We start from the raw sequence: 25,862 nt of genomic DNA, 5'->3' as shown, positions 1-25,862 counted from the left end.
ACGCACTAAGTGATAACAAAGATGTATATTAAGTGAGGCATAACAATTGAAGAAACAATAAATAAATGAATATAGCTGATTCTTATCTGATTAAGTAATTACTATAAAAAAATATTTTGTTTATGGTATTATAGGTAATATCAAAATCGGAAACCTTTTCAATTCCACCACCATGAATATGGTATTTACTATATCATTAACTATAAATTCTTCTGATATATTAAGATTGTGATAAAAACCGATGTAATATTGTGATCATATAAAGTAATACTCCTTAAACATCAGACGTAATTACTGAATTGGTACACGAGCGATGGTATCGCAGTAATTGTCTGAACTTGGATCATTCCGGTCTATTGCTGGATATTATCGGAAATCAGAAAGTATTAGAATTACCTAGGAAGTACTGCAGTTAACTATTCTGTAACTTAAAGCTTTATTTCTTTAGCTATTTTGGGGTTACAAACGAGTGTCTGCACAATGTTATCTATTTACTAAGAAACGCCCGCGACTTCGTCCACAGAAACCAGTCCATCCCGCAGAAACAATGGTTTTTTTTTGGCATAAAAAGTAGCCTGTATTTTGCTCAGCATCATGCTTTACCTTCTAAACAGAAAGTCTCATTAAACGTCTCTCAGTTGTTCCAAAAATTAAACCCGTACAAACATAAAGACAGAGAGACAGACAAATTTTCAAAAAAGTTTGTTTGCGTTTTGTTATTTGTAAATAACCCTGCTAACAAAGCTAATAAAAATAAGCTAATAATGATGATGATAATTGAGGAGGTTCCTCACTCTGGATCCCTGACCACCTGTTGCTTGGGCACTCAAATGTCCCGCAGCGGGAGGGTTGATTTTTTTTTTATAAATTTTTAATAGTGTTTTGTATTTTATATTTATATTGACAATGTAAATGAGAAAGAAATAAATGATAATACAAAAAAATTATGATAATTAGATATTCAATAATCGGCAAACATGCCCTTCAAAACTGAAGGCAGCATTGCTGCTAGACTTGAAAGAGTGGCAGTAGAACTCGTACTTCTAAACAAGCTTATTATTATAAGCTTATTATTATTATTATAAGAGCAATCTGCAATACCCATCAGCGGCTAAGAGCTGCTAAGCCGATGAAGGCCGATTCTCACCGTGTTCATTATTGTAATGAATATATATTTACAGATGTATGAGAAATTAGTGTTTGTATCAAGAAGTATGAACTTCCTTCTCTTTGGGACGGCTTGCATTCGTCAAAATTCTATGCTTCGCCACTTATATCCACCTTTTTCTCAATAGTTCATCTCAAAAGGACCACCTGCCTATTTTTAAGCAATAACACATTAATGTTATTGTAATATTTAGCTACACTTTAATCACACAATTACAATTCGCAAAGGTCTATCCTACGAAACGTAAAATCATAATTCTTGCCGTTAAATTGATTACAGTATTGCTTTTACAAATAGGTATGTTATTTAGAAACTCTTACAAAACGCCAAAGTGGATACACAAAATATAACGCAAACTTATCTAACTTGTTAAGAAAACAAATTACAAGCAGTTATTAAATTGAACGTATTCTTAAATCACGTATACAGGAGCTGTTTGTATGTAGGTAAGTACACCTAGGTAGGTACTCGTATTTAACTGGATTTTTTGCTTCAATAATAATTAGGTACGAGTATATTGATTTGAACGACTTACATATTTTTGTGTCCCATGCCAAATTAGCAATTGACTGGGACCTGTAGCCAAGTGGCACGTCGATTCTCTTTCTATGATCGCAAACGCAATATATTATATATATTGAGGTATGCAAGAGTATTTTTTTACTTGAGGTTACGTTAGATTACACCGCGCCTGGGATCGCGGCGCCCGGGTGCAACGCAATCCCAGTACCATAGGTAAAAACGCCTCTGCACCTCTTTCTACGCGGCATCTTAAAGCAGAATACAAAATTGGATTAGCAGTGGGTACCTACCTTTAACTTGGCAACTTCGTTCGTAACACTCCCGATGGTCTGCGCGGGCCGGGGGGCGTGTAGCAATGAATGAAAAAACCCACGACTGATGCAGCTCACTTCCCCGCACGCACGATTTCACACCCGCGCAGTCTTTCCCCCCGTCGCCCGCATATCATGGGAGTGTCACCAACGAACTTGCTAGACTATACGCATTTAATGTAGGATGTTCACTATTATATTTGCAATGAGACACAACCGAAATTAGGTATTCTATAAACCCGTGAATCAGATACTCATAGCCACCAGCCAGAAAATTTCTGAAGTAGTATTTCACCAGAAGTGAGTGACGAATTGCAACTGATGTCACAGTAGGTAACATGTCGGAAAGGTCTAACGGTTCTCATACTTTTTAATGTCACTCGACCAGTAATACCACTAGGGGATCAATGTCGGCTCCCTCAACAAATAACAGTGATGCAAGTGCAGTGATTTTCACTGCAGATTGTGTAATACAAATACAGAGTAGGTAGGTACAAATACAAAGTAGGTAAAAACAGTTCAAAAACTAAATCTAAACTAAACTAACTAAGAAGTTAAAGGTTGATACATGCGACTTTTTTAATCTAAAATGATTATTATCTATAAATAAAAGGTATTTCTGATATCTATAATCTCTAGATCTTTTAGACCTATTTTGATTTTTTTTTTTTACCAGTGCAAAGCCACGTTATTTGTGATTATTATAGGCTATTTTTCCCCATATTCTCACGGGACCGAGAATTAAGCGCGGGTGAAACCGCGAGGCATCAGCTAGTGTACAAGTAATATGTATGTAATAGTGTACATTCAAATGATTCAATATTTATCGTTAAATATACAAATAGCAAGATTGTATAGCCTTTTAGGGCCCCCCAAAAGGCGCCCCAATTCCAAAAAGCCCCCCGACTCTTGGAACGAAGTTCCTTTTGATGAGTGTTCGATGATTTGATGGGATGGGATGGGATGGGATGGGATGCGATATCGATAACAATTATAGCTATAGTGAACTTCGTTCCATCCGGGTGACACCTCTCGATTTTTTTTTATATTATACAATACATCTGAAAGGTATATAACATAGTCTAAATATTTTTTTTAAATATCAAATATACTGTTGCTTCACACACAACTATGTACATTGTACAAGTTTAACTTTTTGCAACATGACACGCCTTCTCTTTTATTAAACGTTTCGGACTTTATTGTTTAGATAATAAAATATTTTATATGAAGTGAAGTGCTCACAATAACCGTCAATATAAATATAGTTGCAACACAGATTTACGATTTAATTACTAGCTTTTATAAATTTTACGATCGTTAAGTGATACGACGCTGTAAAAATATAATGGTAAGCACATATTTAGATGAGAAATGCCTCTTTAGTTTGTCTAGTGACAGTAGAGCTCTTTCAGCCAGACCACGTCCCGACCATCCCTCAGGAATGTTTTTTTTATTATTTACAAGTTATCCCTTGATTACAAGCTCACCTGATGGTAAATGATAATGCAATCTAAGATGGAAGCAGGCTAACTTGTTAGGAGGAGGATGAAAATCCACACCCCTTTCGGTTTCTATACGACATCGTACCGGAACGCTAAATCGCTTGGCCGTGCGTCTTTGTCTGTAGGGTGGTAGCTAGCCACGGCCAAAGCCTCTCACCAGCCAGAACTGGACCAATTAAGAAAACCTCAATAGGCCCAGCTGGGGATCGAACCCAGGACCTCCGTGTTGTAAATCCACCGCGCACATCACTGCGCCACGGAGGCCGTCACGTACATGTACCTTGTATTTTTCAGTCACATGAGAATGAATAAATGAGGTTTAAGGAAAGCAATACAGTTTTGCCAGTGTATTGAGTGTAATGGCACACGCCAATTGCATTTACTTGAGCAGTGGAGTGGAAAGAGCTGGCTCTTAAAGTAAACCGAAATAAGGAAGATATCCTAAATTAGTTACGTGGTAGTTATGTAGGTAGACAACGAAACTGAAAAGGGTGAAGTCAAGAGCTAACTTGTAAAGAATAAAAAAAAATAACGATATTAAAGACACAAACCTATCTCAAGAGACAAGGTAAATATGCGCTAGCTCAAGTATTTTATCTATATTATTCTGTGTTAAACCCCAGTTTCTTAGTCCAGAAGGTGATTTAAGATACAGCCCAGGGCCTACTAAATTATATAAAAAAGAAATGATAAGGTAAATAATTAAACTACCTTTATAGGATTATCTTACTAAATGCGGCTTATTTTATGAGTCCAAATAGATTTATTTGATTGATTTTCATAGACCATAGACAAATGGAGCGAGGTTATGTTCGGGCAAGATCACATAATTTTTCGATACCCTTTTTAGTTCACTATGGTTAAACAGTTCGAGAATATATCCTTATAGACGTTAGTCGGCACTAAATGCGGACTTATCAATAATCTCTGTCTCCTTTTATGATAAAAATATCTGTTTATTGTCTAACAAATCATAGACCAAGGGTATATGACGTCATATAAGTTATATATTGGACTCCTGAGACTTCGCCCGCGTGTACTCCCTTGACAAAAGTGGCAAGAGAGTCACTGGCTTCTTAATAAGGCATTATGAAGCTAGTGACTTTTTTTAGAACATTAGGGAAACAATTCAGTGATACTTACACGATTTTTGTGTATCTTTAACCACAGCCACGGAAGCTCTCAGAAGGAATAAGAGAGTAAGTAATGTTATAAAACCTTTTTTGAGATGTGGGCTATCCAACGCACAAATTTTTTTTTTATTTAAAGCAATTATAGTTTCTGAGATTAGTGCGTTCAACCAAACGAAAAAACTCTATATTAAGTACAAGCCGTAAACAGAAATACTTAAAGGTGAAATCTAAAATATAACATCAAACCCTACTCCTACCCTGCCCTACCCCTACCCTACCCTAATCCCTACCCTACCCTACCCCTACCCTAGCCCTACCCCTACCACTACCCTACCCCTACCCTACCCTTAACCTACCCCAACCCTACACTACCCCTACCCTACCCCTATCCCACCCGTACCCCTATCTCACCCCTATCCTACCCCTACACTACCACTTCCCTATCCTACCTTGGAAAATTGTTTTACCAATAGAAAGCTACGTTATTTGCGAGTGTCATTTAAAAAATAGATGTTGGCCTATTCTCATATATACCGGATAAGCACAAAAAATTTCATCATAATCGGTCAAGCCGTTTCGGAGGAGTATGACAACGAAAACTGTGACACGAGAATTTTATATATTAGATGTTTGATACCAGTACGCCGCAGAGTATGCGCGAGCCTTAAATAAATATAAGGCCTAGTTATCTGTCAACACTCGAGCTATAGATGAAAGATACTGTTTAATGTAACATGATGGTTTGGGCAATGATAATATTGTAGTTGCTTAAGATACATTAAAGTCCAGTCCGCAAGTGATGACCTATGGCGAAATGGTATTCGTGCTGTGGAACTCTAATAGAATTCAATTTGATTCCAAATCGGACAACTTTGGTTTAATTTTAACGTTAGCTTACCCCGTCTAGTAGTGGCCATACCGGCAAGCTACAAATAGTAGACACAAGTTTTATGTATATATATATATATATATATATATATAGATATATAAGTGTACAAATGTTAAAAATGATGACACTTTAGTTTAATAAATTTTTTTACACGACATTTTTTTTGAAATCGGTTCATCTTAATGAAAGAAATATAATTATTGAACTCAAAGCTTCTACAGAACAAATAAAACATATAAAAAACAGTATCATATTACTTTGATAATTAATCCGTAATATTTCTCAAAAATCGAATTTTTAAAAATTCAAGTCAATTAAAAAAAGGTATATAAAAATTTAAATTCTATCCAACCACCTTTTTGAAGCCTCAACAGATAAAAAGTAAAACATAAATACTCACAAACAACTTCCGCCTTCATAGTATTAGCCAATATATAAAAAAACAAAAGATTTGTTAGGTAAGGTAAATTAAACAGAATGAAGGTACTTGGTTATCACAGTGATTATGAAGTATATAGCTTTTTGAATTTCATCTAATTTCTTCAATCTTTCATTCGTGTTACATGTTTTCTAATGTTTAAGTAAGATAAAATTCAAGTATGGGTTTTCACAGATGTCATGAATTAATTATTGGTTTTTTCTATTTTGCTTAGTTTGTTTCATTAGTCATTAGTTTGTTTCATTAGTAAAGGAAAATTGAAGATCAGCGCTTGTTATTTCCTTGACTTTATACCGCAAACTATTCTTGGTAGTACAGGGAAAAACCTCTTTCTTTATTGGAGTGGGAGGAGTAGAGGGGATTTGGATCTAACGTCCAACACGTTGCAACAACAGGAGTAGCTGTAGCTGAGAATTTATAGTAAGAAAAACGGAACGTTTGATACCTAGTTACCGTAGTTAAGACTCAAACCCAGGACCGCACAATTGAAATCCACATATCCACCCATTAGACCAAAAAGACAGCTGAGGCATGTGGGTTATTATTTTATCAATTAAATAAGAATAATCCATAGTTGTTTAAGGTAATAAAGTTAAGCTCATGATTTGATTTACCCATTGTCAGCAAGTTAATATTATGTCTATCAATGAGAAATGTACTGTTTGTTTACTCGTATAACGACTATGAAAAAATCATCATTTATGTTGGTTTGATAAAGAACTGCAAAACTAAGTACAGTCAAAAAACAGTTAACATTGAAAAATTGAAGATGGCTTCCAAATTCGTTCCGGTTCAGATCGTTACTCACGACTAAATTTAAATGTCGAATTCCATTATGAATACGAGTCATGGGTATCATTACGATGAACTTAAAGAATTGGAAGGTTTCAAGTGAATTATTTTGATCAAATCTTCATGATGTGCAATACATAACTTTAAAAACAATATGTCAAGTTACAACTATCAGGTGCAGTTATGAGTTGAAATCATCATCATCATTAGCAACCCATATTAGGCTCACTGCTAAGCACGAGTCTGAGGTTAGGCGAATAGTCCACCACGCTGGCCCAATACGGATTGGCAGACTTCACACAGCTATGAATTCAATCAATTATGAAAATTCTCAAGTATGCAGGTTTTCTTACGATGTGTTTTTCCTTCACGGCTTGTGACACGTGATATTTAATTTCTTAAAATGCACACTGAAATGTTGGAGATGCATGCCCCGGACCGGATTCTAACTTACGCCCTCCGGAATCGGAGGCAGAGTTCATATCCACTAAGCTATCACGAATCTAGGCTTTGAGTTAGGAATGCCATTAGGAGGAGAAGGAGCGGGAGTTCCTTGATTCGATTTGCACCACTGAGTAATTTATATTTTTGTATTATCTAATTTTGCTCTTAGTCATTCTGGGCTGATGGTAAGGTCTAACCGTGGCTAGGAATCCAACCTACAAGCAAAAACGCATCTTCAAGCTATTAATATTTAGCATTTTATAACCGATGACGAATGACGTTATTCGCTTTTTGTAGGTACCAAGCTTGAAATCTACGTACCTTTTTCTGTAACACGATCATAGCTATAATACCTATATTTTAACATTCTGTGTTACTTACTATTTTTGTAGTGGTGGTAGTGGTTAAACCGAACCCAAAAGAAGGGGTTGAATCATCTCTTCGGGTTGAATTTGTAGTTTTGCAAACATAGATAATATCAACGGGGACTTTTTACAATTCGTCGTATTGTCCAATGAAGTCTACATAATATTTCAGTCACTTGAAAATATATGCAAGGATCATATCGTATTTATTTTGAACCAATTATTATTATTATGTTAAAAGCTTTTTACACAAAAAAGGATGACATAAAGATAAAATTTTTATTTAATTCCTGTTAATAAAAATCAAATTCGAAAGGATTTCACACGGATACATCAAAAAGTAGTAAAAAGTTTACGATAAATAAATACGATGATGAATCGCAATCGCAAAGGATTTAAAACCTTTCACTTCGTAGACATATCAGGATATTACTAAATTCATCCTGAATAAATATGTAAATTTAATTTTTAAAGTTATAGTGTATATGGTATAATGGTATGGCTTAGAAGCTTCCTCATTTAATGGGCTAAGCAACACTGTAACAATTATTAAATTTTTCAATACTGCCTCAGATTCACGCGTTTTATACAACAAACTCTTCTGCAAAGTCGGGTTACATACATAGTTTATAACTCAAAAACAACTAAACAGATTTTATAATCTTTCGTATAAAAGATTTTGTCTCTATTATTTTTTAACATTATTACTACCTCTTTAGTTCCGTGGTTAGCCTTAGCTTCATAACAAGCGGTTCTGGATGAGACTCTTGGGTAGGGTTACGTAATATTCAACTTTTTTTTTAGAAATTCTTAGAAAAAAATTAAGTCTGAAGTTGGTTGTGTTACACCCGTGTAAAGCATGTTCATGGCAGGTGTCCACAGATCCACATCGTAGGCATTGGACGCATCGGACGCTCCGTATCAAACGGATTTTAGTATTCTTTATAAAGTCATACAAGTGCATCCACTAATCTGCATCGTACGGACCTAATACGGACTACTCAGAAATAACTAACTAAACAATAAGGACTTTCAATAATTAAAATAGAAAATAAGTTAATCGAACGATCAAAAGTCCCAACATATAAAAAATAATAAAAGATCGGGAAAATAAAAAGAAAAACATACATACAGCAGAACATAGAACCCGATTATGAAAAAAAAGGTATACATTATTACCTGTACATTTATTAAATACTGGCACTGATATACTATTTACAATATTCATTACTGTTTTATATAGCTACAAATCTTTTATAATATCTGATAAATACCTCACATTATTTCAATAAACTATTAAAATTATAATGCAATGTACAACTACAGTGACTTTGCTCTAAGAATCTTTAAAATATTTCTGAATTAGGTATGTACTTATAAAAAAAAGATATAATTCTGACAAATTGCTATCTAACATATAAATCTAGCAATTTTTCAATAAACTACTAAAATTAAAATCCAATGCCAACTGAAGTGACTTTCTTTTTAAAAATTGATTCTATAATTTGCAATATGCATTGGTGCACTAATGACCGTAATAATATAAAAAAATAATCTGACTTCCAAACTGGTAGTAGTTTCATTAAAAATACATAACCTGTACAATTGTACATTTCAATGATGCGAATTGCTTATGAAGAGTCACGAGAAAAAAATAAAATTATCTAATTACATCCGACTACAGAAAAGTTAAATGATAGAGCTAAAATATAACTTTAGTAGTTTATGTTTGTATATAATTATAAATATAGATAGTTTCTACATAATTATTTTTACTCACAACTTTTCCATTATTTCTGCTTACAAAACAACCTTTAAAACGGCTAATTCGTAAAATATTTTCACTATTTTAATTCATATTAATATACAAATTGTACATTTAGGCAAGGTCAAATAAGATCTTATAAACTCTAGCGTTTGTAGAAATCGTTCGAAGGCCCATCAAATTCGAAGTCGTACTCGGGAAACTGCACTCCAACCTTGGGGTACACTGGAAAACAAAATACAATATAGCAGACAATGGCTGTAAGAATCGTCAACAATGGGGTTACGGTATGTTATCTACCGCTAATTGGACATTATATTATTATGCTTGTCTGTGACTTAAGTTTATTTATTACCTACTAAATGTACGTCTTTTTTTCTTGAGGACATATTTTAAAGACTTGAAAATGACGCCGTTTTTTACCTTAAGCATAATCAACAATTTACGAGTACCGTTCAGAGTTTATAAGGACGTATCTGTAGTAATTGCGCATGCATTTATTTTTAGTCAGGAAGTCCAAGCTTCGATTCCCAAGTCATTTGAAATTTCCTTCATTTATTCAGGTCTGGTCTAAATGGCTAAAGGCGTAGCTAAATATCAAAGCATTGCTTAGCTATTTAGTGTAAGGTTACGGTACGATGTAGAATGTGGAAAGTACGTTTTCAAAAAAGCTCTATCATGTATCATAGTAAACTAAGTATTTGAGAAAACACAGTTATTTGAAATTACAGACAGACACTTCACTTATATTTATATATGTGTGTACGTATTGATTTGGATATTCTACTCTTCTTCATGATAAATTAGTTAGTTTTGAATAGTGTAGCAATTTATAGTTACTGAATAATTTCACTAATATTATCTGCAGGCGCCGGAATAAAAAGATAGTTTATGAAAAATTGCGCTAATAATTTTATGTAGGCGCATTTTTTTTTTTTATTGTTTACAAGTTAGCCCTTGACTACAATCTCACCTGATGGTAAGTGATGATGCAATCTAAGATAGAAGCGGGCTAACTTGTTAGGAGAAGGATGAAAATCCACACTCCTTTCGGTTTCTACACGGCATCGTACCGGAACGCTAAATCGCTTGGCGGTACGTCTTTGCCGACTGGGAAGCCTCCCACCAGCCAGACCTAGACCAATTAAGAAAATTTCAATCGGCCCAGCCGGGGATCGAACCCAAGACCTCCGTCTTGTAAATCCACCGCGTATACCACTGCGCTATGGAGGCCGTCAAAATCAATTTATTAACTTAAATTGGTTAAAGATAATTTAAAATTACTTACAGAATGGAGACGGTGAAGGGAAGACCTGCTGCGGCAGAGCTTCAGGTATGAAAGGCTGCTTAGGTATCTGTACAGGCACCGGCACAGGGTTACGCACGTACTGTATGACCGCAGGTTGTATTGGCGGCAGCGGCTTAGGTGTCGGGTGTACGCTGGGCCCAACTTTAGACACCACAGCATTGAAGCCGTGGACTGGATCAGCTGTGTAGTCCACTGTACGGATCGAACCGTCGGGCTCTACCAGTGAATATTGACCTGGAAATTGATATTACTCTATACAGAATGATTTTTAATAAGTATAACTCTGATTTTTAGGATTCCGTACCTCAAAAGAAAAATCGGAACCCTTTTAAATCACTTTGTTTACTGTCTGACTGTTTATCAAAATCCTTAATTTTGGAAACACATAAAGGTGTTAAATTCAAATTTAAACCGGTATACTCAGGTTAACGGTCCTATTAAGCTTAAGTTAAAAAAGTACGACCGTTTATTCAGCAAAAAACGCATATTTTGACACTCTCAATGGAATAAAACTAATAACTAAAATAGGTAACCCGTTTCCGAGAACTATGAAATTTGGCAAATAACACATACATTTGTAATTAAATCTTGAAAAACTGGGAATCTGTATATACAATACAATAAAATATAATATGTATATTCGTATAACTCCCAGGTTTTTATATTTTTCCAAAAGAAATAACTATGCTAACATTATGTTAATTAATAAGAATTTAGCTATCAATATTTTATTAAGTATGTATTTTTTTTATTTAATAGATACTACAATAAACAATATCCAATTATAGTTCTTAAAGAATAGAAAATGACTATGTCACAATATAAAAAAATAATCTCAGTCATGGGTTCCCAGTCATTAGTCGGTTATGTTCGTTGCTAACAAAACGCTAATAACGGCATAGCTTTTCAAACAATGCACGTTGTTAAGTAATAATAAGGTAAGGTTGGTGGCAAATAAAGAAAATCTGTTTTCCATTTACTATGTAGGTGCGCGTATTGTTTCATTTAATTTACAGTGAAACTTTTTGATAGCAAAACTCCTACTTCCCCCTTTTATTTCACATACAGAACATAAAATTTATCACCTACGACCAAAAAACTGAAACCGAAAACTGTCATCAGATCAGAATCGTCAGCTTAAGGCTCTCCAAGGCACGAAGCGACAAGCACCGAGAATCCTTTTTTACAATAACTTAGAAGACATGTTTTTTTACAGCTGCTAGTGACTGCATATATAAAGATCCTGAGTACATGTTTCTAATTTTTAACTCGATACCTCCACGCGATGCCGAGGTAAAGAAATTCGGGACTTGACAGACAGACAGACAGGTAGACGGATAAACGGATAAGAAAATGATCCTGTAGACTCCGGTTTTTCTTTCACAATTTACATAGCATGAAGCAGGACTCAAACTCAAAATCTTCTGATTCGTAGATGAATGGTTTGGTATTCGTCTATGGATTTTGAGCTTGACTCCTGCTTCATGCTATGAAAATTGTAAAAGAAATACCGGAGCCTACAAGTGCAGTATCAAATATTGCCTTGCTTTTGAGAGAAGTATGGATCTAGATCCTTACTACTCGCATAAGCAAGGTTTTAACGGTAGGCACCTACTTATATGTTGGACTTGTAAAAGATGCATTAGCGATGATCCCTTAAGCTCATGATCTTTAAAAGTAATGTTAGTGTCTTGGTCTATGGTTGGTCCTCGCTAAGCTCATCCTATCTCGGACAATATAAAACGCAGAAAATGGAAACAGATAGGTTACTTTTTACGCCGAACATCGTGTTGCACAGGAGCCTTTCTTGTGGTATTCTAGGAGGCAAGCGAAGACATGGCAGTCCATAGGCTACTTGGAAACGGTCTATTGAAGCGGAGTTGAAAGCTTCTGATTTGTCTTGAAGAGTGCTAAAAATGCAGCCCGGGATAGAGCTGGTTGGAAAATTTAGTTTCGCCCCTGTGCACCACTAGGTGTAAAACGATTTAAAGAAGAAGAGAGATTTATATGTTTATTAATAATTAATCTTTTCACATTACCTTTGACGACCTCGCCTTCTCTGGTTTCGTGCTGCGATTTGATGTCACCAGTAGAATGGTCCGCCACGCCATAGTTGAATGAGTATCTGGGACGGTCCTAGTAATATGATTAACACTATTTTAATACAATATTATACGACAACTCACTAGCTCAATGACTGTGGGGGTGACTTAAATTATGTAAGATCTTAGCTTCAAATCCTACTCGTCAGACTTTAAACTAATCAGTCAGCACTAAACAATCTTTTTTCTTGAGTTTTGGAAAGTTAGAAATCAAAACTAGAGGACTAATAGAAAATTAAAAATTATTGATTTTTCCATAAATCGAATCGATATTATTATTTTATAAATTTTTTTTTCTAGTTTTTTTTACGGTAAGATAGTTGCTAGGTATTCTTATTTTGTATACGATTGTATATCAACGGTTAAATCTTTTACAGAGATAAGCAGAAAACGAAAATCTAATTTGATAGAATTATAAAGAACTTCATTAGTTTACACGAGCCGCCCCAGTAATTCTGTAACGGAATGTAACGGATTTTCCGCATGATCTTTCCAACACGTTCAATAATTCATCCTGAACCTTTTTCATAAATCAATATTTTAAAAAAGGTTTGTTGTAAAACTTGTGAAAATCAGTTAGTACTTAAGTATATCTATTGTTTTAGACAGAGAGACGGAGGCAGATGTAACAAGTTTGTTGACCCTAGATAAACAAAGTTCTGTCACCTATGATTTACAGAATTGTGTACTTATTACACTAATCTACACTACCTCGCGGTTTTGCTAGTGAAAATATTATAAAGCCTTTTATCCAGCTAAAGGGGTTCAACACTATAAGAGTTTAAATTTCGATGTAATAGAGGTTAACCAAACAAATTCTCCAGCTTTATAATATTAGTAATATATGAATAGAAAGCATCTCACATCATAATATTCTAGACCTGGTTCAAACACTTGGTTAAACACGGGGCCGATCTTAGGTCTCGCCTGAACACATCCGTACACAATAGCAAACAACACACAATAATACTGAGACATTATGAAAACTGTACTATGGAAAAATTACTGGGATCTATACGACTGCTGCGTAGTAAGTGAGTTCCCAGAATAGTACAATGGAGGGTTCACATGCCTTTATAAATAGCCTTAGCGGACCAGCCTTGGTACGGGGCCGAATCCACAAGATGTTTGCTAGGACGCGCTTCGTCTGTGGTACTTGCAGTAGGCTCGTACTTCTACTTGGCAATTGAGAAAAGTTTCGCACGGTACAATGACGTCGCATGCAAATTAGATTGCAACACTACATTAACTTTATGGTCACCGTGTAGATTTTTAGGATCCAAACTTCTATCCTTTATCGCACAGTTATATTTGAAGCACTATTATAATATAAAACATATAATTAAAAAAAAATTGGATGATAAGTGATACTTGACTTTTCTAAAATTAAAATATTGTTGAATTATATAATATTTTTAATACATGATGATAGTTTTACTTTTCATCCTTGTATCTATATTTTTATAATATATTAAGATTACATACTATATTTATTATAAAGATTACATAAGGAAATACGTTCCCCTGAGTAGAAAAGAACGTCAAAATATCGTTTGCTACAAATCATCGTGAAGGGTAAGAATGCACGGAAAAGAGGTATAAAAAGAAACGTTAAGGAGTGGACTGGCATAAACACTCAGAGAACTTTTACTTCTCCGTGACTTTTTAATCTTCTCTTCTTTTAAACGAAGCTGATCGCCAATCCTTTTCTTTTATTCATTACAAGTTTGTCTGATGTTAGCTGAAGTTATTCTCACCTGATGTTAGCTGAAGTTATTCTCACCTGATGTTAGCTGAAGATATAATAGAAGATGAAAGTGGGCCAATTTGTTAGGCGTAGGATAAAAATTTATTAACTGAGAGGAAATAAAAAGAACAAGTCAAAATCTCCTTTCTCAAACTCAATTTCTAAATATAGTGATTAAAAGCATTATATCTCAGTTTATAAATAATAATTAGATGTTTAAATACTATATTTACGGAATCGGATCTCCTAACTTCGAGCCAAATCCACTGAAGTATTTTCACTCAGTCCTGTCCTGAAGCGTCACGCTTATTGGAGAGGTAAGAGATAAACAAATTACCTATATATATTTTTTTAAATATCGGAGTCGTGAAATTGGTTAGGTATTGGGTATAGTTCCTAAATAGAGAAAACTTACCAAAGTTACTAAGCAATTAGCACCTAAAGTTTCATCACAGTTAACGTAAACTGCCTTGCGCTCTGATTTACGTGTGAACTGAGACTCGTGATTACTCAGTAATCTTTACTTACCCAATAATGCCTGTAAAACTATAGATTAAGGTAAGCCCAAACTGATTATACCCATTCAACTGCTGACTTTCTTACTGGCTCTTCTCAATATATTCTGCTATATGCTTCTGACATTTTGACTCATTATGATCATCAAAACGATATACAACTATTCCACAATATAACTTCACTACTAACCACACAATCACACAATTATTATAAAGGCGACAATTTTCTGTGTAAGTATGTACCTACTCGTATATATTTGTTACTTTTGTTTTTATTCTTTTACAAGTTAGCCCTTGACTTCGATCTCACTTGATGGTAAGTGATGATGCAGTCTGAGATGGAAGCGGACTAACTTGTTAGGAGGAGGATGAAAATCCACACCCCTTTCGGTTTCTACACGGCATCGTGCCGGAACGCTAAATCGCTTGGCGGTACGTCTTTGCCGGTAGGGTGGTAACTAGCCACGGCCGAAGCCTCCCACCAGCCAGACCCGGACAAATTAAGAAAATCTCAATCTGCCCAGCCGGGGATCGAACCCAGGACCTCCGTCTTGTATATCCACCGCGCATACCACTGCGCCACGGAGGCCATTAAAAATCTCGTCGTTTTATCGTGGTATGTACCCGTTTAAATAATATTCACATTGATAAAGTTAAATTCTACCTGGTAGTAAATTTTGTTTCCTACTTTATTTTTTTTTTATTCAGAACACATTTTTTACGCTCTAGAGGCGTAATTACTTATTTCATATTTCACTGTCATGTAATTCATACGCACACCTACTTTGTGATTAATAATTGTGTATCGTGTGAAAAAAGTCACCTTGCACACTAGAGTTATCACTTTGTATGTTAATGTCCCGCATGTATATAAGTAAACGGTTACCGGAAGGACGTATAATTTCAGTTTCAAGAATGGAAATATATTGCTTGATACCGATGTATTGAAGAAATTCCTGGATTACTTCCTTTTACTTTATGTTTGCTGTATAAACATTCTTACTTAAGCGGGCTACAGACCTGTAGTTTTAACTGTACTATCAAACTGTTCGAATAAAACATTCGTGTGTATGTAAAACTGAAAACTGTACCGCATTGAAAAAACTTATTCAAGATAGAAAAATTTGTAAATCCGAAAAAAATAAATAATTTGGTCACCTTGGGGATTTTTGGAAAACTATTCAAATATATAGGATAGGGAAGGGATAGGGAAGAAGTGCACATAAGTCAAAGTGAAACTTGACTGGGTCCACTAGTAGTTTTATATTTTCTTTGGTATAATATGAATCTTGTCCGTAGTCGGCAGCCACCTTTCGCCGGACAGCGCCAAAGAGAACTTGAAGGGTGTAGCAGTATTTGCCATAAAGCTATATGAGTGGTGAAGTTATAGAAAAGCTAAGTATATTGACGTATTTTTAAATTACCGGGATGGATTTTACGCTTCATGGGGTTTCAAAATAGGTTAAATATAAAAAAATAATTAAAGAGCTACTGTATGTAATATCTATTTAATTAATAATCATAGTAAATAACAAATTAACACACTTAATAATACATTTATACCTATAACATACTATATCAGGTACAAAGCGTAATGACTTAAGGCTTTATTTTGTTTGGCTAAGTAGGTAAGCTACCTCACTGGCTAAACTCCTTTACGAAATATGGCCTCGTCACAATACACTAATAATTATTAAGCCCTAAGAGTATAACAACATAATAAATAACAAATTTTTGACAACAAACAACATGGATATCACTGTCCTATATTTAAGTAGATACGTCCATCAAAGACATGCCGTCCATCCAAGCGTGTCCAAAATATTTATTCATTGCACCTTCAGATTTCTTCCTACTATGTAGTAAGACTAGTTTTGACTCGATGTTCAGATAAACTTTTGTTTAACGTCTCATGGCAGGCATGGGACGCATCGCATCAGACGGATTTTTAATTTTCCGGTAGATAGAATCCGATCGATACGATCAGTACGACGCGGATCTGTATACGCACTTGTATGACTTTCAATATAATACAAAAATCCGTTTGATGCGATGCGTCCCATGCCTGTCATAAGACGTTAAAAAAAATTATCTGAACATCGAGTCAAGTCTAACTAACTACCTAGTAGAAAGAAATCTAAAGGTGCGAAGAATCTGTGGACGCCTCCTTTTATGGACTAAGTCAGATCAAAATTCTGGCCTGATAGCGTGTTGCCAAATCATTGGGGGCCACTATACAAAATTATTTAGATTTTTTATTTATATCAGACGTTGTCCAATGGCACAAGTTTTATTAACCGACTTCCAAATGAAGAAGGTTTTATATTCGGCTGCATTAATGTTTATACCCTGATCTGACTTGTGGACTTTCAATGCATTTCGGTACCATTTATCAACACAAAATCATCATTGGGTTTAGCTTAATTGACTCAGTTGGTGTTCACACTATAGAATGTGCAAGCTGTATCTACTAAATATAAGTCAGAGACGGAGATCGTTGGAAGACTCAGACCAATTATTGTATGGACCTGCCTCGCTAGACGTTACTTTTCTGTCAAAGTATATGATCAACGATCTAATGCGATTATAAAAACTGTCTGTATAGAATCGATGTTAAATAGTTGTAATCGTGTTCGTCGGTTAAAGAGCCCCGTAAAAATACCTTTTTGTGTGTTTGAATTGTGTAAAAAACGGGCAAAAACTTCTAGTTTAGTATAAAATATAAACAAAATCTAAGCTCGTTTTCATCAGAAAATGACAGACAATTTTGTTCGTGACTATGAGTGCGATACAGGTCCTTTTATAATTGGTCTGAGTTGGAAGGTTTATGTTTGGATCTCTAACAATATTTACACTAAGTTGTCAGATAGCAGTAACATGTTAAAGGTGGTGCGCCTCGTGCGGTGAAAGGGGCGCGGTTTTGTGTACCACGGCGTTGAACCCGTTGTGTTTGTCGGCGGTGTAGTCCACTGTGCGGATCGAGCCGTCGGGCTCCACTAGTGTGTACTGGCCTGTGGACATATTTCATTTGATTAGACAAGTAGGTACTCCTTGACAATCTATCTGGTGTATTTAGTTAGGCATCGACGTAATTACGTGGGGATTTCAAGGGGTGGATAATGGATTAGGGTCGATCTAAATGCCACATGGCAGTGATATCAGACCTCTAACGCTTCGTTGTTGCGTTTTTCATTCGAGGTTGCAGCTGACCTATTCACTATTTTAGTCTTTATTATCAACCCATTAAAATAAACATCAAACCAATTGACAAATATTATCTACCACTACTACCTAACGAGATAATGTACCACACAATTTGTAGGAAATTGTGGCTGTTAAGTTGTGAAAAAAAAAAACAGCTGGTTAGTAACACAAGGATTCTGGGCTATCAAATCAAAAAGGGCAAAAAAATCTTGTGCGTATTCTGTTATGCCAGCCCGTTTACTTAAATCTGGGTTGGAACACAAAAGCAGGTTAGTTAATGAAATAACCTTAATTAAAAATAGGCCATCGTTAATTAAACGTTCTGTGATATAATATTCGTGCGTAAACAGGATTGTTATAATAATTGTCTAATGGTTGGCTGATTAGTTAAGACCTAATTATCTAGAGTTTATTACGTGAACAACGTATAGTGTTTGCTTTTGGAAATAAAATATAATTACGCGTAGATAATGTATACCAGCGTAATTGTTATATAACTAATATTATATATCAGTTAACTATAACATTTTATAAGGTTTGTTTTTCTCTGAGTCTGGTCTAGCTAATTCCTAGAAATATTACGGGTTTTCTTGCGGTTTTTTCAGGTTAATTAATCAAGCAACGTACCTACTCGTATATATTGTATTCATTGATGACTGACATTAAAGACTTGGGTAAATCTTTGGTTATTAATCCGAAATCACATAGGGTAACCACTGGACCAAAATTACTTATTATATATTATGTATAATATATAATAAGTAATTCACAGCCGTGAGAGCCGTGGTAGCCTAGTGGATATGACCTCTGCCCCCGATTCCGGAGGGAGTGGGTTCGAATTCGGTCTGGGGCATGCACCTCCAACTTTTCAGTTGTGTGCATTTTGAGAATTTAAATATCACGTGTCTCAAACGGTGAAGGAATAAAATCGTGAGGAAACCTGCATACCAGTGAATTTCCTTAATTCTCTGCGTGTGTGAAGTCTGCCAATCCGCATTGGGCCAGCGTGGTGGGTTGACTTAACCTCACTGCTGAGCACGTGTCTCCTCTCAGAATGAGAGATTCTGAGAGGAGACACGAGCTCAGCAGTGAGCCGAAAATGGGTTGATAATGATGATGATATATGTATAATAATAGAAAAATCTACCTTTAACGACGTCACCGTCCCGACTCTCGTGATGCGTTTTGATGTCACCGGTGTGGAAATCGTTCACTCCGTATTTGAACACATATTTCGGGTATGCCTGTAAATATCAGAAGATTTGTGTCACATTACATATTCCAGGTTTAGTTTTTCTTTTTTAATATTGAAGAAAAAATACACGATACTACATGTACGTTGTATTAAGTCGGTAATAAAATATGTTTTACAAATAAATTACTCGCAAAAAATTAAACACAAAAAACTAAAGCTTTATGTAGGCGTAGACTGCGTGAACGATCATCTTGTGAGTAGAAAAAAAAACACGTTGAGTACTAGCGGCGGATTTGATATATCGCTATCTCTTTTGTTGCATAAGCGCAAAAAAGAGACAGTTGCGACGCTATTGGTCGACATTTGTCTTTCTCTTGTCTCGAGATATGGCGTGGTGGCTTACTGATGATTTATCATCAGTATAGGCGATATGCACCAGAGATTCTTCATAAAATGGTTTTTTTATACTTAAAAATAATTAGAAACAATCTTTAACTGATGGTAACGTTACTACAAGTGAATGAGTCTGCAACATTATTTGGATGTAACTTTTTTTCGTGTAATATGATTTAATTAACATTAATGAAAGAACGTATACAGGAAGTAACGTTTTTGCCGTAACTTCCTGCTTATCCACGGATAATGTTTCCTATATCTACTGCGTTACTATAACCTTACTGGAACACAATTAACCATTGTTTTTCAACTGTCTTGTGAGTTCTTTTACAATGGTGATAGTATTTGAAGAAATTACATCGGTGACATTGACCTTGGGATGGATACTCGCAAATGCCTCACGGTTTCTCTTGCGTAGTTTCTCTTTTCGTAGGTGAATGGGGATAAAATATTACCTACGATGCTCACAAATAATGTAGCTTTCTATCCGTAAAATGATTTTCAATATCGGTACAGTAGATCCAGAGATTACCTAACCCCTACAACCACACAAATTCACAACTTCATCTCTTTATAATATTAGAATACTTAATTCATTAAAGCTTATAATACGTTTAAACAAACATAAAAAAAATTAAAGTAAATAATGAAGATTGGAAATTTTCATTATTTAAGTACTTTATTTTTTTTTATATTGACCATCTTACTTCTATAGACTATTGTATAGATTCACAAAACTTATTTTACTTTTATTTTTTAAAATTTGTAAGATCAGTTATTTGTAATAAAATGGTTCTTGAGATATTTGATAATATTAATCAAGATGATTATAATCGAAACTATCATAATCTATTCAAAAGCACTTGGTAAAAGTTAGTTTGAAATGTAATATTTATAAAAATCGTTTATAAGTTTAATAAAAATTTTCTTGGTCATTATGTAGTTATGATTCCTTGCCGTAACATTATGTTCACGATAATGATAAAATTACATGTCACATGGTTGCTTTCTTTTTACGTAAAATAAGTAAATACGTAGGTGCATACATTTTACACTTGGTTGCATAATCCTACGTTAAGGGTGTATTTCCACTGGAGACGTGCTTCGATACTAGGCTATGGATGTGTGGTAAACTACATCTATTTTATAGTATCGTAGCTTATCTCATGTGAGCAAAAAGTATGTTTTAGTACATAGGAGTAGTTGAAATCATTATTGAAATCAATCAGTAATAGTAATACAGTCAGCAATACTTTGTAGCTCGAACCAAGAATATCTCTCATAGGTACAGCTCCCTTGCGCTAGGACTACGCAAAGATGTGTACAAATGATTCGAAAGATAAATAAAGAAAAGACATAAATATGAAAATGGAGAGAGATAAAATTTCGAGTCCGTGGAAAAAAATGCCATACGAATCCGTGCTACTTCCGAAATTTAGCCCTAAACTCGCACATCGCTGAGCACATTGGTGGAAATACACCTTTACAGTATTAAAGCTCTATTGAAAAATTAATTTGCTTTCTTGGATATTATCTGCTAGCTATTTGCATAATCTGTCTCTTACATTATCATTACAATCCATAGTTACGTACGTTAACGTCCGAGTAGTAGATAGAAAAGGTATTACACTACAAGCCCTTGAAAAAAATTTACCTGTGAAATGAACAAACGTGAATAACGCTTAGAAGGCTGTTACTATATCAGAAAATAACTCAGAGCACTATGCCGTCATTTCTGAGCGGTACATTTCGATAATTAATTATTTAAACAAATATTAACTATAATTTTTGGGCGGGGTAATTATTAAACATTTCCGTGTTTAATAATATTCTGGACATGATGCCGTACATTTTACAATGACCTTATATCTTATGGGTATTCTATATCGTTACATTTGTACCCAAATCCAGTCTTCGTGTTCCTATAAAAGAGGCCTACGTTCTTTTTTATCACCAAATTAGACCTGCTTATTCCTATAGTAGGGTACAAAAATACTCACGTAGTAGTCGACGTGCTCGTCTTCAGGTATATGGTGGTGGAGATCGTAGCTGATCTTGGGTTGGAAGAAGGTTGCTGACTGCTGCAACTCCACCGGTCGCAGGTATGTGAACGTTCGTCCGTATACGCATACTGCTAACACTGAAGTAAGGAGCACGTACTGTGAAGTAGAAAAACATAGATTTGAAATAACTATTCAACTGAAAATTTTAGGCTTGTTGAATTTAAGACCATTTTAACTGAAAAAAATGTTATTATATTTTTTTTGAGAATTTAATACATAACAATTTAAAATTTTAAAAATTTTTTAGACAATACAAGCCGTCCGGATACAGGACGGTCTGCTGTAAGGCCGACCAATCAGGGCAAGTTCGAACAGTTGACGTTTTAAGATTGCAATTTAACGGTTTCACTTCCGATAGATTATAATATACCGAAAAATAACGCGTTAAATTGTAATCAGTATTTTCTGTTCACAATATGTCGGTAGATTATAATATCACGAGTGAGATTATAAACTAACGTATTTACAATCTAACGATGACACAGACACAGTTTTTCAATATGTTCATACATTTTCAAAACTAGAGTATATTTGAAATCCCAATATTTGAATTTTTTATTAAGTGTTATGAAATCTCTCAGAGTCAAGACGAGACACCAACAGCATGAAGACTTCCTTACAAAGACAGATGACATGCGAGTTCCAGTGAACCGAAAACATAACTGTCATAGTAGAACATGTACTCCTAAATCCTTTCATAGATCTCCTGAGTCGCTACTAAAGTGTTATGAAACGGTTTCTTATGGCAACTGATTAAAGTCCACTGACTTTCATCAATTGGAATGACGATCAAAGGTCACCTTCACATTGTCAATTAACACACTTCATGAACTCTTCAACTTCACAAATCTCACACTATTATGTCATTGCACGCGCAAGGGACAGCTCATCCATTATGTATAGATTGACAATAGTAGTATTTAACAGGTTTTCAACTACACAAAGACACTTTGTCTCCTTTTTGTGCATTTTCCCACGCACTTTCAATAGCCAACGTAATACTTGGTTACGTGTTATTTTTTTTTTAGTATTTTCTCTTATCTGTTTACTAAGTTACAGACGTTTTCCTCCTCTTAATATTTTTCTATGTTTACAGCTAGATTTAGACTATATTTAAGGATTTGTGTCAATCATCATAATTACCAGTCTATTTAACGGCAAACTACAGGACAAAGGATATGAAGCTTGGACTCACCATGCGACTCCAGTGCGAATTGGCGGGCATTTAGCGATTTGCACTATATGTTTACGTTAGTTTTTCTAGCACTCCTTGCAACTAATGACTTCGTTTTGTAAGTAAAATATATAACTTATTATTTTACTCCCGTTTTACAATTTGTTAAGCTATTACGTGAGTTATTCTATAGTCTTATCAAATTTAAAATTTTCTTTAATATAATATAAATATATCTCCTCTCTTAGTTTGGCCAGATTTTAAGCTTTCTGATCCAGATCTTTTTAAGATCATTGATCTTAGATAGAGGTCAATGATTCTAACATGGGGTGAGGACCAGATTTACCTTTGTAACGTTCAAACTTTTCTATTGCATTCATATGTTAAAGTCTCAGCCATGTTTACTTAGTGTATCAATATCTATAGAAACCATAATATTATTGATATTTTGCAACTAAAACTACGAAATAAAATGAAATAGCTATAAAAATAAAAAAGCGAAATGTAACAACATTTCTACAACCAAAAGTAACGCAGAGCATTTAGGTATCTTGAATAATTAATGAATTACTTTTATTAGCAGCAGTGACTTCCTATGTCTTTGCCTGCATTGTATTGCTAACCTACAGTGTTTTAAAGTGATACTTTTGTACAGTATTTTAGCTAGCCTTAATTCTTAAAGTTATCTCAATATCATTAATCTTTCTATCACCAAAAATTTGTGAAGCCCGTTAATGTGTTAATGATCGATATATATGTGTATAAAAACATCACAATCTTTTTCAAAAATAAGTTCTAATAATCAAAAGTCCTATAAATATGTTTGTTTAATTGATTGAGTCATGGTTATCATTCACAAAATTAAGATACTTATTAAAAAAAATACGCGTTGAATTGAGAACATCCTACTTTTTTTTGAAGTCGGTTAAAAATAGTAAATTTATTTTATTAACGTTGCATTGTTGTAAATTAAAATTATGTAATTAAGTTATATCTTATTTTTATTTGTCGCAATAATTTAAGTTAGATTAAAGCTCACCTTAATGGCCATTTTGTTGGTTTATTTCACACAATTACTATAAGTTAATTCACTGAACTATGTAGAAGTTATATAATCAAGTAGTTCTTAGGAAGGTCTATGGCCGTGTGTGTTAAGTGAAACTTTACCTGCGAATATATATGTCTGTAGAAAGGGTGGGTGGATAGGCGTTAGAAAAAATACTAGATCGTAGATCTATTGTTCGTTTACAGTACGTATCATCATTATCAACCCATATTCGGCTCACTGCTGAGCTCAGGTCTCCTCTCAGAACGAGAGGGGTTAGGCTAATAGACCACCACGCGAATTTGCAGACACACAGAGAATTGAGAAAATTCTCTGATATGCAGGTTTCCTCCATGTTTTTCCTTCACCGTTTTAGACACGTGATATTTAATTTTTTAAAATGCATGCCCTGGACAGGATTCGAACCCACACCCTCCGGAATCGGAGTATAGTACGTACGTACAGTATCATGATAATCTATACTAATTTTATAAAGAGGTAAAGTTTGTGGCATTGTAGGGGTAATTTCTGGATTTACTGAAACGATTTGGAAAACTCTTTTATTACTAGAAAGCCACTTTATTTGTAAATGGCATAAGCTATATTTTATCCCCGTATTCTCAAGGGAACTATGCGGGTAAAACCGCGGAGCATTGGCTAGTATCATAATTATCGCAATACAATTGTGTCCATTGCCTAAAAACTTATTTTAGTTACCACTCTGACAGGAGTTATAACATTATGACGTTTTCTTAATTGGTCCAGGTCTGGCTTTCAGCCGTGGCTAGTTACTACCCTACTGACAAAGACGTACCGCCAAGTGATTCAGCGGTCCGGTACGATATCCTGTAGAAACCGAAAGGGATGTAGATTTTCATCCTCCTCCTAACAAGTTAGCCCGCTTTCATTTAAGATTGCATCATCACTTACCATCAGGTGAGATTGTAGTCAAAGGCTAACTTGTAAAGAATAAAAAAATAATACAGGTTCTGGTTTCGTCTGTTTGGGGTGAATGGTGAAAAAAATTGATCATGGCGCCTAGTACTTTCCCAAACAAGCTCTGTCATAAAAATTAAAACTCAAATCATTCATGTTTTGAGTTATAATTTTGTAAAATGATTAGCGGACTTTAAATAGAAGGGATTGAAAGAGGGGTTGAAAATTATCGATTTTTACGCGGACAAAGTTGTGGACGTCCGCTAGTAAAAAACAGGTCCATAATATTGGTTTATTTGTTGCTGAATTATAATTTTACATAGGTGTTTTCTATTGTATCTATTGTATGTTGGACTCAAGAGTTTTCATAGATATGTTCTCCATTTAAACTTTCATCCCCAATCACATCCCTTTAAACCTATCTCTAATGTATTTTTGATGAGATGTGCCAAACTGGTCACAATAGATTGAGCGGCCTAGGCTTGGAAACGGAACGACATACTAACTTACTATCACACTTATAATATTAGTACATTAGTAGGTAATGAAATAGTAAGTAGATATGGGTATAGTCATTAATTATTATTTTTCACTACTCTTGCTCAAAAACACTGTCATATTACCACTCCACAGCGGAGCTAAACAAGCATATTAGCCTCTAGGGGCTAAAGTAATTTTGTTTTTTTAATTCTTGTCTGTTACGAGTACTAGCCAAGTACTAGCCTACTATAAAACGGAGGAGGTTTTATTCGAAAATAGAATCATTATAGGTAAGGCCCTGATTGTTTTGAAAAATAAATAAAAAACTTTAAATTGGAATGAAATGCAGCGTTCTTGTCTGTG

General features: G+C 34.7%; 2 protein-coding genes across 7 annotated transcripts in view; one reads left to right on the top strand and one right to left on the bottom strand.

Annotated features, from left to right (window-relative positions):
• The first annotated feature begins 3,166 nt into the window (after positions 1–3,166).
• Positions 3,167–25,862, top strand: part of LOC112058162 (band 7 protein AGAP004871) — a 60,558-nt gene continuing 37,862 nt past the window's right edge. Inside the window, exons 1-2 of one of the 4 annotated variants that reach the window (XM_052882468.1) lie at positions 3,167–3,352; positions 10,624–10,666. In XM_052882468.1, coding sequence (XP_052738428.1) covers positions 10,625–10,666 — 42 coding nt within the window. In that variant the 5' untranslated portion in view covers positions 3,167–3,352; position 10,624. Of the gene's footprint in view, positions 3,353–9,500; positions 9,621–10,623; positions 10,667–25,862 lie in introns of those variants that run through there. The other 3 variants (XM_052882470.1, XM_052882467.1, XM_052882469.1) reach the window with 3 other exon arrangements.
• Positions 9,266–24,237, bottom strand: LOC112058167 (cuticle protein 19-like). Of its 3 annotated transcripts, XM_052882471.1 has the most exons (5): positions 24,078–24,237; positions 21,802–21,960; positions 19,358–19,454; positions 10,622–10,876; positions 9,402–9,558 (listed from the first exon to the last, which is right to left on the bottom strand). In XM_052882471.1, exons 1-5 carry the CDS (start codon positions 24,087–24,089, stop codon positions 9,479–9,481), a joined length of 603 nt encoding a protein of 200 aa, XP_052738431.1. In that variant the 5' UTR covers positions 24,090–24,237; the 3' UTR covers positions 9,402–9,478. The 3 variants fall into 3 exon arrangements, with proteins under 3 accessions (XP_023954642.1, XP_052738431.1, XP_023954643.1); XM_024098874.2 differs by lacking the exons at positions 19,358–19,454; positions 21,802–21,960; positions 24,078–24,237 and adding exons at positions 12,682–12,778; positions 13,609–14,108 and having other exon boundaries at positions 9,266–9,558; XM_024098875.2 differs by lacking the exons at positions 9,402–9,558; positions 10,622–10,876 and adding an exon at positions 17,493–18,017.

The sequence above is a fragment of the Bicyclus anynana genome, chromosome 7 (assembly GCF_947172395.1).
Source record: "Bicyclus anynana chromosome 7, ilBicAnyn1.1, whole genome shotgun sequence".
In the NCBI taxonomy this organism is placed as follows: domain Eukaryota; kingdom Metazoa; phylum Arthropoda; class Insecta; order Lepidoptera; family Nymphalidae; genus Bicyclus; species Bicyclus anynana.
This window is presented reverse-complemented; position numbering and strand designations above follow the sequence as displayed.

Coding starts and splice junctions, on each gene's coding strand:
- LOC112058167 (XM_052882471.1), bottom strand. Junction 19,455..21,801: donor ACGAGCACGTCGACTACTAC/GTGAGTATTTTT, acceptor TGATATTTACAG/GCATACCCGAAATATGTGTT. Junction 10,877..19,357: donor GGACGGTGACGTCGTTAAAG/GTAGATTTTTCT, acceptor ATCAATTTCCAG/GTCAATATTCACTGGTAGAG.